This window comes from Symsagittifera roscoffensis, chromosome 7, assembly GCF_963678635.1.
Source record: "Symsagittifera roscoffensis chromosome 7, txSymRosc1.1, whole genome shotgun sequence".
NCBI lineage: Eukaryota > Metazoa > Xenacoelomorpha > Acoela > Convolutidae > Symsagittifera > Symsagittifera roscoffensis.
Genome location: NC_087068.1, coordinates 38498570 through 38516595, shown reverse-complemented (window position 1 = coordinate 38516595; position 18026 = coordinate 38498570). Strand labels below are relative to the sequence as shown.

At 38.3% G+C, this 18026-nt stretch overlaps 1 protein-coding gene across 1 annotated transcript in view; it reads left to right on the top strand.

Moving 5' to 3' along the window:
* The first annotated feature begins 1138 nt into the window (after window positions 1-1138).
* LOC134851604 (protein SCAI-like) overlaps window positions 1139-18026 on the top strand; it is a 53315-nt gene continuing 36427 nt past the window's right edge. The window contains exon 1 of the mRNA XM_063867752.1: window positions 1139-1265. Coding sequence (XP_063723822.1) covers window positions 1235-1265 — 31 coding nt within the window. The 5' untranslated portion in view covers window positions 1139-1234. The remainder of the gene's footprint in view (window positions 1266-18026) is intronic.

Sequence of the window (18026 nt, the reverse complement as noted above, 5' to 3'; positions counted from 1 at the left end):
TTGGAGTTCCATGAATGAAAATCGTTTATAATTGAGTTTCCTTGTCAGTGTCCTCAAAAGTGAAAACAAATCGATTATAATCAATTAAAAATGGATTATATTATTACCATTTTTCGAGGCAACAAAATATTTTTTTCTTCCATTATAATCGATTTGTTTTTACTTTTCTTAAATGCGGGTAGTTCAATGTGATTGATCTGCAGCAAACAATTTTTTGTTGGCAAATATCATTATAGAAGTATGTGAGTGCATATTCTGATTCAAAAATTTTATTGAACAACTGAAAGCTTGTGAAATTCAAAGTCCTTGCGTTGCTTACGAATTTTCTGTGCCATCTGAAGAGCTTCATTTGAGTGGCTTATCAACTCCTTGAAAACAATTTTTATTGTTTTTTCATCCGGCTGGACTTTTCAAATAGTTTCATCTGTCTTATGTCAAAATTCTAGCCAAGCTACAACGGTAAGTGAGAAATACAATCACGGAACAAAGGATTTGCAGCTTTTAGTTTTAAACAATGAAGTGATCAAAAAATCTCATTAAGTCAATTTAATGAGAGTTTTTGTTCATTTCATTGGTTAAAACTAAAAGTTGCAAATCCTTTGTTCAGTAATTGTATTTCTCACTTTCCTTCAGTACTTGCACACTAAGGAATTTAACATTGTTGGGAATTAGGCTTTGAAACACTGAAAGTGGCTTCGTGGAATTCGCTAAACGGTAATCTGTAAGTTAAGAAGACGTAACCACCAGTACAAGATAACAGACGTTATTTGTCATGTCATTACGTGTTTCCACAGGTAACTGAATATGAAACTCTAGTGGCCAGAAACAGACCTGGATATTTAGCAAGGTATGTTTACCACCTGTCTGTTCTCATAACAGAAAGACCAAACTTGCGAAAAAGTTCTAACAAATCAACGCTTTTCAGACTGTTCAAAACACCCTGATATTCCAGCTGATTTTTGGACAACTAAATCTGATAGGCCTATGTAACCTTCTGGGCATTCGGTGCTTCTGGCTTAAGGCATTTCCACAATTTCCTTGGTTTGTAGGCACCCGCGAACCTCAAACTTGAAAGATATATTCAACCCTACTACCAGTTATATTGACTTGCTACTCGGCTAGAAATAGAAACGTGCTAACAATATTACCGCGCTTGCCAAGTGCCACCTGCTTGTCGTTGGCACAATTTTAACTGATCTAGATTTGATTTCAATTTGTAAACAACGAAAAATTCATGTTCAGACCTTTCTGCCGTAGCGCTGCAGGTAAGGGTAGCAGTTTAATTAACATTACAAGAAAAGTACATTTTTTTCGAGATTCAATTCTTGCGAAAAGATGTTTGTTTTCATTCATTTGAAAGGGTTGGGGGTCAAAATCACAAAATAATGCAGTATAACAAAATTAGTGAAATTTTCGTACGCATTCCTATATGAAGCTTTTCTTAGAATGATCTCAGTGAAGCATTCGGAGCTTGCATTCTTAAGTTCGAATCCTGAGTTTCGATTCCGAAGTTCGAATCCGGCTTATAAATCAAATACTTCTTTTCCCGTATCTTTTTGGCATTCATGAAAACCCACTGACCCTGAAAACTTTAGAGGGGATTTTAAAGTTAAAAAATAATAATGAAAAGGTTAAATAAATTTTGGGTTTTTGGAGAGTTCAGATACTATATTTAGTCAAGTTTTAAAAATCTACTCGGCAGGTTTTCTTCAGGCCACAAAATGGGGAGAAAGTTTGCCTTCGCGTTTGTTTTATTGTTCTAGGCTTTTTTTTCGATCCAAGACCAAGGCTTTTTTACTCGTGATTCATTCGATCTTAAAAATTCCGATAAAAAATTTTTAAATTTTTAGTGTCGGCAAAACTGTTTAGAGAACTTACATTTTTAGTCAAACTCAGAGCGAGTAAGACAAACAGCAAAAACTTCTCGGTCAGTTTGAGATGAGCGGATTTCGGACGAAGGCGCGCGGTGGGGGGTAGGGCTGGTGGGTTGCTTAGACGCTTCCTTTCTCAGGAATTCGAACCCCTCAACAGCCAAAGGATATAAGCAACCTTTGGAATGATTCCATGATAGCCATTTTCGGCAACTTGTCGTAAAAATTTTTGAAGGGCACCTTTGACGCCAAATAGCGCGCCAAAAAAATCACATTTTTTTGATAAAATTTGTTCAAATAATTACCTGGCATAAGTTTCACTTTTTTACCTGTTTTTTCAAAGAAATTGCCTGCGACGCGGAACTTACAAACGTAATAGGATCCTTATAGTGTTCTGGATGCGCTGGGAAAATCAATTTGCGAAAGTAAAGGTCAACGATTTTACCATTTTGTTTTTGAAAATCCGCCCCTACCTCGAGAAAATAGTAGATCCGCCCCAACTTGAGACAGACTTGATCATCAGCAGCAAAAAGTCTGTTTTTAGAACTTTTAGCGCTACACCGACAAACATTAAAATTCTGTCAAACGTTTAAAACGAGTCTGCAAAAAAACATTTCTTTCTCCCTGTTATCCCAAAACTGCCTTTGTTAAAACCATTTGTGATGTTATTGATAAGTTTCAGTTCTTGTCTTTTGACCCCGCACAAAAACTTTTTTCTTCTATAAATTGTTCCACAAGAACTATGGTTGCGAAAATTCTGTACCTTTTGCACAAAACTCAACACTTTTTGGATTGTTGATTAGGATTGGTTAAAGTACAGTTCAAAGCTATCAATCCTTTTCCAAGTGACGCTTTTTTGGACTTGGGTTGTCGCTTTTTTCATCGAAACGTCTATTAACTTCATTAAATGACGATATCAAACAAATTGATATGCCTAAGTTCTTGATTCGCGCGCACTCTACCCCTCGTGCCGATGATATGCAGACCAAAAGTTCAAAACTTGTATGTTATTCCTAGCTGACTGGTCATCCTTTTGTCGTAATTTCCAGTGACCTTTTGAGCCGTCCTCTGAAACTGATTTCAATTTATTTCGTTCAAAATTTTAAAAACCTTTTGAATTTGCCTTTATTTCAATTTTTTAAACAAGTTTTTCTAACAAACAAATTTCGTGCGACTGAAAAAAACGCACAAAAAGGAAAAGTGACCCTTGATATTTTTGCGAATGTTTTCTTTGCTGGAAGTTTTCATTGCTGATACTAATATTTTAAATATTTTGTTGATGTGTGGGCATGAGTGGAATAGCTTTTGCTCTACTTCTCTTTACAGGTTAAATCAAAATCAATGTTTTTGATTTTTGATAGATAACCATCGTGTGTAGCACAGTTTTGTTGTTGTTTGGTTTGTCCCTCCTGCTCACATGCTGGTAGGTTGCACATCTACTCCAGGATTCTCAAATTCGCCTGTTCTATCTTCTTTCTGTCTCACACTGTTCCAGATACATCTCTAGTCCTCCTGCGTCCTCTTCTTCTCGTCTCCATCGCCATGGGTTTGTCTGGCTCCACTAATTTTGGCATTTCATTCTGTTCGGATCCTTCCAATCGTCTTCAGCAAAAGATCCTTTATCCGAGTACACTTCGATCTTCTCGCTGTCACTCAATCTTGAGACTTCATTACCCTCATTTATCTCCTTGGTTCTCTTTTCACTCACATGACATGCCAGTTCCACAATCTTGAACTCCAGTCCTTCCATGTTTTGTGAAACGCAACAACCCTCCCCATGTTTTAAGATAGGTAATAGATTTCCGGGACCTCTACCTATGTATTAAGATACGGAATAGGTTTAGCAATGGCAATATATTAAGATAGGGAATAGATTGGTGAGGCTTCATGGTTTGTGTGATGGTAAGAGAATGGTAAGAAAAACGTTATTTTTTGGATCCTGTGTAAAAATGTCCAGTTTTTTCACAAAAATATCTGCGCGCATTATCTAATTGGTAAATATAATTGGTGTATTACTTGTAGGTTGTGGAATATAGATATTATATATTTTTGTTCATGATAAAACAATGGTAAAACAAAAAATTTGAAAGTTTTTAAAAAAAAACTTCAAAACACGATAAAATTTGGTATAATTTGACCTTCAACTGTTATTTCAGGTGATCTTACTTTTTAAAACAGTGCTTTATCTACCTGAAACTATGCTGAAAACAAACTAAAATGCAGCTGAAACTTCCGAATTCTCGGAAAATTTGTCAAAAATTGAAAAATGTTACGTACAATTGATCAAACTAGACTCAGCATCTGTCCAAAATTTTTTTTTTTAAATCTCTTCATCTAATTTGCTACCAATTATCTGTTCTAATGGATAAATATGTTACAAGCAACATCAGTTCAAACATTTTAATTTCAATTTTAAATTTAAAAGGTTGTTGAAATTTCCATGTTTCGATTCTAAGTCGAATTTTTATTAAAGGTTAATCAAAATTCATTTGATAGAAACAGAAAAAAATCAAAATGTATACAATTCCGAGAAAAATTATTTGATGTTAGATTTCTGAGAAATTTTCAAATTTCTGCTATTTTACGATAGACAAATAATTTATACAAGTTTCTATCTCAATCATGATCCTAATTTCATATATGAAACAGATTTGGAGGAATTTTCTAAGTCAAAACTCAAAAAACTGTATCCGTTTCTGAAAGACATTCTTGAATATGTACATTTTTCTATTGAACTGTAGTTGATTTACATTTTCATCTGTTCTAGTCCTGATTCTTGTTGTTTCTCAAAACTATTTCTACAGCAGAGCTTCGTAGTAATTTTTGTTTGACAATTCAAGTAATTAAATAACTTGAACGCAGATTCTTAATTACTACTGGATCTACTTTCCTCCAGATGAACTGTTTTTTTTAGTGAGAGTTGGAACTAAAATGATAGTTTAGAGGAAAAAATGTATCAATTAACAGATCATCTTCTTCTCCAAATTAAATTCAAAAGAAATCTACTTGAAAACTCTAAATTTTCCCAAATTTCATCTAACTCATAACGACAGAAACAAAAACACGTTGAAAATTTTATCGATGTCTCTACTTGAAAATTCTGACTTTCAGTTTTTGTTGATTTTTATTCATAACCTAAAATCAAGAACAATTCTTCAAAATCCACAAACAGTTGAAATTTTTTTCAAAATTAATTTCCTCAAACTCAAAAATAACATGTTTTTGGTTACTGCTTGATCTACCATCTCCCAATTTCAGTGTTCTTAAATCCAATCTGAATAAACTGTTGCTCAAAATATGAAATGTACATGGAAAATCGTATCATTGCAACAAAAGTTCTCTAATGCAATGCAAATTTAGCATCAAAAATTACTAAAAAATTTCGCATCAAAACTTACCAAAAAAAAATCCCAGCCAAAAAACTTCTTGTGAGTTCCCTTGATTTTTGAAAAAATTTTAGTTCAGAGTTAAAAGCAGTTAAACAATTATTGTACTGGAAACTCTTTTTTTGGTAGAAACCAAACGAAAATACCCCCTTTTAAAAAGAAATGGGCTTAACTTAAGACACACAACAAATTTCATAATTGTTCCCTGTTCTAGCAAGTGACCTCAGTTTATGCTACCAATCAAAAACCCAAAATTCTGGAAAAAAATTAGAAACAAACAATAAAATACAGAAGTTCAAACAAAATTGAAATTTACATTCTGACAGTCGACTTCAAATTGTCGTGAAACTCTCAATGGAAATCAATCAAAAAACATTTTATCTGCAGTAATAACTAAATTAATAAATTTTTTACAGAGAATCGGTTGTGGTGAACATGCAAAAAAAGTATATATTATGATCTAATGAGTGGACACGTATTTGCTAAATTTTTTCTATAGAATACTTGATTTTTAGAAAACATCGACTAAATGAATTGTTTTGCCTAGCTATCATTTTGTAAATTTTCCAGGTTTTTGTCTTCGAATAAATTCATGGATTACCATGGATTTAAGCAAATTAATGAAGGCTATTGAAAATCATAATTTTTTTGAACAATTTTAGAAAAAAAAATCATAAAATGACGAAGAAAACTCAAAGTTTTATGTTTTGCTGGAAAATCCAGAATAACAATTATTTAACTCTAATTAATTCTGAAGTGAAAATTTTTTCAGAATTATCAAGGAACACAGAAAAATATACGGTTATTTGCCTTAGAAGTTTTCTTGCAAAAAAAAATGGGTTTTTTTGATACTAAAATTGCTTTGCATTAGAGAACGTTCGTTAAAATTATATTGTTTTCCAACTAAAGTTCCTTTTTGAGCAAAAACATGTTCAAATTGGATTTAAAAACACTCAAATTGGGAGATGATAGATCAAAATGTAACCAGTAGTATGTTAAGTTTGAGTTTACAGTAAAATAATGTTTAAATTCATTTCACTTATTTGTGAGTTTCGAGAAAATTGTTCTGGATTTTAGGTTATGAATAGGATTCTAAGAAAAAATCGTAAGTCAAAAATCTCAAGTAGAGTTACCGATGGGATTTTTATCGGGTTTTTGTTTCTAGTGTTATATGAGTTAAGTGAAGTTTTGGAAAATTTAGATTTTTCAAGCAGATTTCCTTTCAACTCAATTTGAAGACGAACATGATCGGCTAAAAGGTATTCTTTCCACTAAATTATCTTTTAGTGCTGAATTTCATTCAAAAGTAATTCTCCTGGAGGAGTTTAGATAAAATAAAAATCACAAATCTGCGTTCAAGTTATATAATTACTTGAATTGTCAAACAAAAACTTCTACAAAGCTCTGCTCTAGAAATGGTTTTGAGAAATAACAAGAACAAATGAGGACTAGAACAGATGATTATATAGATTAACTTCAGATTTTTGGAAACGTGTACATATCCACTATTTTTATTAAGAAACCGACACCGTTTTTTTGATCTTTGACTCAGAATGTTCCTCCAAATCTGTTTCATATCTGAACCTAGGATCATAATTGTGATAAAAATTTGGATAAAAAATGTGTTATTGGTAAATTAGCAAAAAATTTAAAAATTCTCAGAAATCAGACTTCACTACTTTTTTTCGGAATTCAATATAATTTTATTTAAATTTTGTAGCTTTTAAATGAATTTGGATTAGTCTTTGAATTTTGATTGCACATGGTACTGCTTCCGTCAATTTCATAAAATGATCTACAATCACTCGGATTGCGCTGAACCCCGTGTCAGTCATGCGGATCTTCTAATGGTGAAACTGCACAAACATGTAAAATTCCGAGTTTTTTCCGATTTCATCGGGAACTTCATCATCATTGGACTTTTTGCCTGCAGGCATGACAAGCATGCATTGATCCAACTCTCGCAAGACTTCCTCAACCCTGGCCATTCAAACCGATGGAGTAACTTTTGCTGCACCTTGTCTATACCCTGATGCCCCATTCGATCATGCTATCTAAACAACACTTCCGTCTGATACAGCTGAGGCAGTATGATGATGTTGTGCTTGTGTTCGATTTTCTCTTCATCTCTCCTCTTACAGGCCACTACACCGTCCGCCAAGTGCTACGCTAATTTCTTACGCTCTTTGAAGAACTGGCCCAAGATCTTCTAGATATCCTCCTCTAGGTACCCTTTTTCTTTTTCTCCTCTTTTTATCCATTTGGTGTGAAAGCTAGTCATTTTGTCATTCTTCTTTGCCCTAACGAGGTCTGAAAGTCTATATTTTGTATCTTGCCTTCACGTGTTCTTTTAGCGCCAACATTTGTCCTGTCAATTACCCTGCGTTGTGGATGTCATATTGTCTTTTCACAAAAACTCTCTTGCTCAAGTATCTACCGCGGGTTTCAGGCTCTAGATTCGTCCTTATATTAGGGTTTTACGATAGTTGTCTGAAGGCTGTCCTGGAAAACGCTATCATCTCTAGCTCTTCTCCTCCGCTCACGTCATCAGAGCCTACATTGTACGTTCCTGAGGATGGATCTGTGTGCATTTCTCTGCCTTGATTCCTCAATTTGTATTTGATTCCTCCCTTGTATCGTGCACAGGCTGTCAGAATCATCATTACGATCTGTAGATTCTGCATCCGCTTCTCTTGATTCCTCGGACAAAATTTCTGCTCCGCTCCTCTTCGCATGCACCCTTAACTCCCCGTACGCTTGATTGGTTTCAAACTCTTCAGAACCCCTCCTTGAACGACACTCTCTTCTTTCTCAATGTAGTCTGCATTTGAATGTCTTCTGGAATGCTCTCGACTAATGTTCGCACCTTACGTTCCTGTTCTGCTGGCTGTCTACTTCCTTCCGGACACACCCTCTATTTCTTCATTATTGTGACCTCATACTCATTGTTTTCCCCACAGCTGTCCTTGAAGCTGTTAGTCGCCAGTTTCTGCAACAAATTCATCAAGTCTTCTTCCACTACTAACGTTCCTTTCTCGATTTTCTTAAAGTCCTATTCTATTGCCTTCAACGTCTCCCTAACAAGTCTTGACCTGAGCAGTATCTCCATCGGTGCTTCCATTTCTGTGACGAGAACTCTTGCCTTCTGGTCATCTGCAGGTAATTTTGGATGGTGTTTTATCGGTTTTCCTGATTTATCGACTTATCCATTAGCAAATCCATCTTTTTATCTCAGGTCGGTCAACCTCCCTTTGCTCCTGACTCTCGTAGAACTAAATATTTTAGCTCAAGCTGTCCGCATTCTGATGATTGTCTCTGGTTCTGAGCTCAATTATCATTTTGTAACCAACTAGACGCAGAATCCATCTACCTATGTAGCTTTGATCTATGAAGTACGTCCTCAACCAGGACATTGTTCTGTTATCCAGGAGTAACATGAGTGGATCGATGCTCAGATATGCCCTGTACTTTTCCAAAAATGTCACCACCGCAAATATCTGCGCTTTGGGGGCTCCCTGCGTCAACTCCGTACCGCTTAACACTTTGCTCCCATATGCTATCGGTCTCAAGGCAGTCTTGCCATTCCCCTCTTGTTCCTGATGCAGCATCCCCGAAATTGCGACTACCAATGCGTTTGTACAACCGCATCAAGAATGTAAATGCCTTTTTCCGTTGACATCCCCAACAGCGGAGCTTCACAATGTTCTTGTTTTTTCTCTGGAAGGACTCTTCTCCAGCATCTTTCCATGTAAATTTCTCGCCCATGTATCTCATTAGTAGTTGCGTCGGGTACATCTTGTCCGCGTATAATTTAATGAACTCCCTCTATCAGTTGGTAATGCCAAGAAAGCTCATCAACTGGTGCTCGGTGTTTGGACAATTCCACGTTAGGATGGATGCAACTGCATCAGCATCTGGCTTGATGCCATGTTTGTCTACCTTCCTCCCAAGATATTTTATCTAAACCTCTAAAGTTTCACATTTCGGCTGCTTGTATTTCATGGATGCAAACACTTCGTCCAGCGCTCGATAAAATCTACAAAAGTTGGCGTTGCTATTACCACGTCATTCCTGTATCACATGACAGGATCATATACTTTTTTGCCATCATTGTTTTTCCCACAGCTGTCCTTGAAGCTGTTATTAGCTAGTTTCTGCAACAATTTCATCAAGTCTTGCTCCACTACTATCGTTCCTTTTTTGATTTTCTTAAAGTCCTATTCTATTGCCTTCAACATCTCCTTAACAAATCTTTACCTGAGCAGTATCTCCATCGCTCTTTGCAATTCTGTGACGAGAACTCTTGCCTTCTGGTCATCTGCAGGTAATTGTGGATGGTGTTTTATCGGTTTTCCTGATTTATCCACTTATCCATTAAGAAATCCATTTTCTTATCTCAGGTCGGTCAACCTCCCTTTGCTCCTGTCTCTCGTAGAACTAAATATTTTTGCTCAAGCTGTCCGCATTCTGATGATTGTCTCTGGTTCTGAGCTCAATTAACAAATTGTAATAATCTAGACGCAGAATTCATCTCCCTATGTAGCTTTGATCCATGGAGTACGTCTTCAACCAGGACATGGCTCTGTTGTCCAGGAGTAACTTGAGTGGATCGATGCTCAGATATGACATGTACTTTTCCACGAACGTCACCACCACGAATATCTGCGCTTTGGGTGTTCCCTGCGTCATCTCCATACCATTTAACACTTTGCTCCCAAATGCTATTGGTCTCAAGACAGTACTGCCATTTCACTCTTGTTCCTGATGCAGTATCCCCGAAATCGCGACTACCAATGCGTTTGTACAAACGCATCTAGAATGTACATGCTTTTTTCGGTTGGCATTACCAACACCTGAGCTTCACAATGTTCTTGCTCTTTTCTCTGGAAAGGTTCTTCTGCAGCATTTTTCCTAGTAATTTTCTTGCCCATGTGTCTCGTTAGTTGTTTCGTCTGGTACATCTTGTCCTCGTATCTTTTAATGAACTCCCTCTAATAATTGGCAAGGCCAAGAAAAGTCATCAACTGGTGCTCGGTTTTTGGAGAATGCCACTTTAGGATCGCCTCAACTGCGTCAGGACCTGGCTTGATGCCATGTTTGCCTACTATCCTGCCAAGACTTTTCATTTGGTCCTTTAAGGTTTCACATTTCCACTGCTTGTACTTCAGACCTACTCTATTCATGGACGCAAACACTTCGTCCAGTCGCTCGATATAATCTTCAAGAGTTGGCGTTGCTATTACCACGTCATTCATGTATCACATGACAAGTTCACATACTTTTTTGCCATCTTGCCTGTGCCATCAGTCTCTGGAATGTAGCGGCCGCGTTATACAGGCCAAAACTCAATTTTTTCTTCGGAGATTTTCCCAGTTCGCAGGCAAATTCCGTTTTCTCCCTATTTTGTTTAATAAGAGGTACCTGTCAGAGCGCTGACACTAGATCAAGACTAGTGAGAAACTTTGCGTCCCCAATTTTGGAAGATTTTCGTCTATTCTCGGAATGGGATAGGCATCTTTCACCGTGATGGAGGTCAGATATCGAAAATCTCAACACAATCTCAATTGATCCCCTTTATTTTTAGCCATCACTACTCCACACGCGCCCACGGTGATTTGAATGGTTTGATCATTTCATACTCTAGTATTGTTTCTATTTCCTTTCTACATGAATTCAGTTTGTGGGTGGTCATCCGCCTAGGTCCTTCTGCGTGGCACAGCTGATTTCTCTAGCTCCGTTTCGTGTTCAACGAAGTTGCAACATCCTCTATCCACCTTATGTCTCGAGAAAACAACCTTAATGACCTCGAACTGTTCGCCCAATATTTCCCCCTTAAATGCTATTTTTCTGGTAAAACTGGTTTATCCGTATCCAAGTCCTCGGGTGTTGGTTTTTCTGGTCCATCGTCAATCTCAAATTTAAGTGAAAGAAATTTTTTTGATGAGCTCTTTAACTGCTTCAATCAACTCAAGATACAAACTTTGTCATTATGATTCGGACAATCAAGAATTTTATCTTTCCTAATGTTTTCAGTCATTTCGTAACCAGTTTGCACTGGCAGTACATATCGCAGCTTACTACCCCTCTAGAATGTGATCGAAATATCAAGAGCATTCAACAAAACACTGACGCAGAGGTAACCCTTGGTGATCGAGAAGGATCTTCATAAAAAAGCAGTAATTTCGCTATTTGGATTTGGTACCACATATGTCTGTTTATCATCACCGAGCTCATTTAAAGTCCTCATTCTCAAGCTTACAACTGCGGCTTCATTAGCTTAAAGCCTCCTTCTCCTACTGAAGAAGACTGGAGCTTTACGCTCCTGTGTCAATATAAAAATCACAGGTTTTTTACATACTTCTTCTCCAGCTTGCGAATTCTGATCATGGCTTTGTTAGGATTGATTGTTACATCAAAGCTTCTGAAAAAATCTCTGCCCAAAACGAACTGATCTGAATCATCTAGATTGCAGTGCTAAGATCAATGTCCTGCCAAGTACCCTTAGTGCACTCTTGTTCGCTGCAGACAAGTGTATTCTGGAGTCCATTAGGTCATATTTATCGAATACCATCCGCGTCCAAAATTCGTTCGGTATCACACTCAAGACAGCTCCCGTATCTAAAAGATCTTTTAAGGATTTTTAATCCGATTTATGTCAATACGAGGGCTGGCACGTCTGCTTCTATGCCGTGGTACATGGTGTCCTGCTGAAGCATGGCACAATGTTTAAATAATCTGACAATCAGTTCTTCTCGGCCAACGAAAATCTGGCCCGCCAAATCATCATCACAGGTAATCATTTTTGTCGTGTGTATGTTGATTCAATCTATGTTCAGCATGACCTCATTTGGTCCGTGAGCTTCGGTATATCTGCCATCAGCCCTAATCGATCTCCCGTCACCTCTTTTCAGTCACGCTTTAAGGGCTTTCAATGGAGTTTGGTGTTTAATAGAGCCTAAAGAGTCAACATATACGTCTAGGTACATTAGCGTTTGGTCACCTGGTTCATCTAGATTCCTCATCACTTCGTGGCCAGCAACGGTGATTACGATTGCCCTATTTTCGGGATCCTGAAGGGGTTTCCGTTTTCCATCTTCAGAGTGTTGCAATTGCTCCTGATCTTGAGATGGTTGCTCACATCAGGCCCTTTTCCATCCCATAATCAGGCCCTTTTCCATCCCCTATCTCTTGTCTCAAACTCTGTTCTATCTCTTTGGTCGCTTAATACCGCTTCACTTTGTTGATAGCATCAGCTGCAGCCTTTTCATAATTTACTTCAAGCGTCTTTTTTGGATCCGTGTTTCTGTACTAAGTCTATTCGGTGACGGTTTTCATGGACTTTGTCGGTAGTTTGTCTTTACTCACATCTTTAATCTGGAAATCTCATTCTGCCTGTTTGTTCCTCGTGTTCTGCACTTTTGCCAGCGCCAACTTGTGTTTCGGATGATTCGGAATCCTCATGGCCTCCCAGAACAGAGGACATTCCATCCGGAAGTGACCTTCTTGGCTACAGAAGAAGCATTTGGCGCCAACTTGGAAAACCGAGTCACTCTGAAATTCATGTTCGTTCATCAGGTTCGTGTCATTTTCAGGCGGTGCGTACACTAGGTTTTTCGTTCCAGGTTTCAAAGAGGTGCAATCCGCAAAGTGATGATCAGCTGATCCGCAATTTGAACACAATTTTCGCTGTCCATATCCTCCCTGGGCTTAAACCACGTTGCACTCTGTGGTTTCCTCCCCCATAATGATTCCGATCAGATGAAAAAGAAGATATTTTCTAGAATTTTCCCTTATCTCTTCTGCGGGGGTTGCATTAACTTTCTGTAGCGTGTAGTAGGTTTCCAACATCGTTCTCAATTTGTCACTTTTCACCCCGTCGTTGAAGTTTGATGCTATGCTAAGTTTCTTCCTATTGGTGTATTCTCTTCACTGTCACTCCTTCTCCTCAAGGTCTCAAGATCATCCAAAAATTGGTCAATTGATTAATCATCCCTTTGTCTCCTTTTCACTTATCTCATGAAGGCTTGATGTCGTAGCATTCCAGAGCCAAAACGATTAAGCAGAATTCAAGGATATTTGGCCACTACGCTTTTAAGCACCGTGCCCTCCAGATTGCTGAGGATAGCTCTGCTGGCTTGTCGTTCGTTTTTCGGATTTTCCAGCACTAGATGCACTTTCATTACTTCAACCCATGTCAAAGCGGCTGTCCGAGTCATCCTTGAATTCTTTTGGTTCTTGAAGTTTTATCTGGAATTATTGCCTCCTCTTTTGCTTGGTTCTGAGCTCTTTGTGGCAAATGCTTTAAGTGTCCTGTTCATCATTTCCCAAGTGTTAGCCCTGTCGTGGCATAAGGTGCTATGCTCATATGAATAGTGGTGTTCTTCGGAACTTTGTCGCTTGAGAAGTCTTCTCGTTGCCGGAATCACTAGGTCAGAGAAACTGTCCCAAAGGTTTTGCTTTTTCCAGTCCCAGTCGTGGTTTTTTCCTAATCTTTTGATGTAATCCCAACCATGGCTCCAAATCTGTCTGTGAAGGAGTTTCTCTTTGTTTTGGAATCATGTTTTATCGTCTCTGGAGTATAACGTGAAATCACATTACCATCTCCTAGTGTTGAGAACTCTATTATTGTTGTTTGCGGTTCCACAGTATTCGGCATTGGTGTTCCTCGTTCAAGCTCTGTTCAGGTGTCTCTAGATCGATCTCTGTAACCGAGGCTTCTTCTCGTTTCTCAAGTTTTTTTTCCAGCTGCTTCTTTCGCCTCGGGTTGTTCTTTTTTCCATCGTGTAATCACCGTGCTCACTTAAATGTTTTTATTCTTTAACCTTCGTATCTTTACTACTGGTGTCATTTTTAGTTGCCCTATTAGGCGACTTTGTCTTGGTGCACACTTGCCTTTCTCTGGCAATGACATCCTTGCTTTCGTCATATTCTCCTCATATAACCCCTATATGTAATCCCAACTCCTATTTTTTTTTACAATTCTGTTTTTGTACACATGTATATATAAACAGATATAAGCTAAAAGAATAATAAAAAGGTTTGTCAGGTGCCTAGCCCTTCTAAACAATCAAAATTGAATCTTCATTTCAACAGTCTGAATTCAAAATCTAATAGTCTTAGTAGCTAATTGCACTGCTTATGATTCAAAGACTCTACTGTGGGGCAGTTGTCTGAACTTCCAAACACTCAAAACTTCAGAAGTAGGCAGTCTTTGGAACTTCCCAAGGCGTAAGCAAACTTAGCTTTGGGGAGTTTTTGAACTTCCCAAGACTCAAGGCCCCTAGTTTTGGGCAGTTGTTTTAAATTCCCAAGACTCATAACCTCCAGTGTTGAGAAAGTATTTCAACTTCCCAAGACTCGAGATTCCTAGTCTAGTATTGGACAGCTGTATGAACTTCCCGGGACCACAACCGTTTGGCAGTTGTTTGAACTTCCCAAGACCCAAGACCCCTAGTGTTGGGCAGTTGCTTGAAATTCCCAAGACTTATAACCTCAATTGTTGGGAAAATGTTTCAACTTCCCAAGACTCAAGATCCCTAGTCTAGTGTTGGACAGCTGTTTGAACTTCCCAGGACTTCTAGTGTTGGTAGTTGTTTGAGCTCCCCAGGACTTCTAGTCCTGGGATGTAGTTTGAACGTCCCAAGACCTCAAGTGTTGGGCAGTTAATTGAATTTCCCAGAACTTCTAGTGTTGGGTAGTTGTTTGAGCTCCCCACGACTTCTAGTCTTGGGCAGTTTTTTGAACTTCCCAGGACCTCCGTTGTTGAGCAGTTGTCTAGTACCTTGTTGCCACGCGTTATTTCCACTGGTTTGGTGGATATTGGGATGGTTACCTTTGTGGTCTATAAAAAAAATAATTTATCTCCGGTCTCCCACCCCACCCGATCCGGCAAGTCTACCCCTTTATATCTCGAGTTCGCTTTGCCATTTTGCTTTTGTTTTCGATCTTGATTCCGGTCAAAACTGATTCCCGTAAGTTTATAAGGTACGCAAATCGACGATGTCGATTATTATGTAGCAGTGATAAGGTCCCCTTTTTAACCATTTCCAATCACAACCTTTATCGTAAACAACCCCCTTTGTCTACCTCCCTCCATAGTCTAACTTCACCCACTTAATTAAAAACCCCTTAAGCGCGTTGGGTGCAAATCCTTTCAAGAGAAACCCCGTCGAACCTATTTCTAAGCTCTGTTCAAATAAAAACGTTTGTGTAACAGTCGCCTACTTAAGTCACATAAAAAGTTAAGAAAATTAGGCTCCATAACCATTGGTTCAAGATTCAGGGAAACTATCTCTTGTGTTTTTCTACCTCAAATTTTCGGAGCCAATTCGGTTTTCTTGCGACATGAGACTACAAACCGTATTACAGCTTAAAGGTTACTACCAAAATACCCTTCCCTCCTTCCACTCTAGAAAAAAAGGACGCCCCCATGATTAGGTCTGAAAATACCTGAATCACGCAAACGCCATTAAAAACTGGGTCGGAACCTTTATGCATACAGTTTCTTTTTATTAGACAGTGGACCTTTGATCCACTTCACATGGATCAACCTAAAACTCTCCCTAACTCAACATAACAATGTAAAACACACTAAAAAAATTCAAATTGGGTACTTACATACCGACACGACCTCTAAATTGACTAACTAAATCATAAAGTAACTCTAGAATTAATCCGGTAGTCATGTTTAGCTCAAGAAGTTTGAAATGAACAAGTTTTAACTCAAGGCACAATTTTTCTATTTGGACCATTGGGCAGATTCAGCTGTCCACCTTTCCGTTGAAGGTTCACTCTGGTCCACTCGATCTCCTTTTCTATTTGTTCTCGGTCAATCTCGATCCTTTGCCAAGAATAAGACAGCTCTACTCTTGTTCGATTTATGTGGCAAAACTGCGAATAGCAATTTCACGCCTCTATTTTTTGGACTATTTTCACGCAATTGCATTTCGTTTCTTCTGGTCTTAATTTAGTCTTAATTTCTCATACTTTCAGTTATCGCGAGAAACTTGAGCATGACAGGCTCAATTCGAAATTTAGAAAAATTATATTTACCCCAAAATCAAAAATAAACGTTGCTCAAGGTCAAACTTCCAAATATGACCGAATGGCACATTGATCAAGACACAAATATGAATGGTGCGACTAGTCACTTTTTTACTTGTCGCCTATAGAATAAATGAGATGTCAACGATACCCGAATGACCCTCACAACGCACACTGGTGGTCTCCTGTGGTAGTCACGCTGTTGAGGTCACCCTCTAATGGCCTTTTCCCTTGTGGTGTTCTGCCTTGATTCCTGGGTATTTGTAATCTGAAGTCCTTCACAATCCATCTGGTCACCTTACCCAGCGAAGCTTTCCACTTGTAATCCGAAGTTCCAAGCCAAAAAACCTTTCAACACCCCTTCTTTCGCGCACATCTTCAGTACTGCTACAAAGATCAGTACTGAAACCGAAGTCAAGATTGACACCGATTGACTACACACATGCAAACTCTATTTTCAAAATTCAGAAGCCTTGTATCTCTCACTAAACGTTTATCATTTATCAAGCGAGTTAATTTGTTAAATCCTGACATAGTTTGCGTCATAGAAATGTAAAATTCGCCCGGAAGATACATATCGATGGAAAATAAAGCTAGGTTCTAAGACGACTGGCCAACGTCTAAACAGAGCTCTACATGCTTTTCACCGTCTCTACCAAGCCAGTACTTTCGGTGGTCTTTCTAACATCGGGTCGACAAAAAACGTTACTGCTTTCGGCTTTGGTCAAAACACTCAAATTAACTCAATTACATGCAGAAATAGTGAGCTCATGGCTGGGTCTCAGTATCCCCAGACCACGAGGTCACTCCTAAAAACAGGGCTACTACTATTTATTGAATTATTATTGTTTTTGTTCAGTAGATGAAAATCATCATCTCTATCGAAGATGGATCAACCCTTTCCCCCAACTCCTAGCTTCTCAACTTAGTAGAATGAATTCAGATGTTAATTAAATTCAAATCAGGACATGACAGGGAAGCTAAAAGTTTATATAAGTCAATAAGAGTTTCAGTCCCGAGACCCCTCCGGATTCCTGAATCCGGGGAAATAAGGCTCTTATTCTCCTTCCGGAAGGCTGGTTTTCCACTCTTCACCGTTGTTCGCAACGGCCTTGCAACTATTGTAGCGACACAATAGTTGCAACTCGGAACGGTCTCTGCTATTCCTGCAATCTGTTGTTGTTTCTCAATCACAATTTCCGTTGTTATCGTCAGCGCAACTATCGTTGTTGTGTTTTTCTTCAACCTTTTTTCCAAAATGGCCGTTTCTGCGTTTCTCAGAAATATGACGTCATAATTCGAATTTTTAAAATTTCAAAATACCAGAATATTCTAGCCCTCACCGTTTTGCCAATCGTTCTAATAACGCTCTTATTCCTTCAAACTCGCCAATTCGGAAGGTTCACTGCTAAAAACTCGAATATGCTGAATCTGCATTTTGATCCATTCTGGTCGAATGTCACAAAACGAGGTTCGACGCAGCTCCTGCTGCTAATATCTTTCTTGAAAGCAGTTACAAAATTGCTGCTTTTTCTAGCAGAAGTACTGGTGAACATGGAGGCACACTTATCCTCTGTAAAAACACATGTGCTTACATCACTGTCCCCGCGGGTGTCGACTTTGTTTCATGTGTGTTTCTCGTCAATTTTCAAACTATCATTTTATGTGTTTACAACCCGCCGATCGGCAGTCACTAAAGAATTACCTCCCAAAATTTTATCGGTGC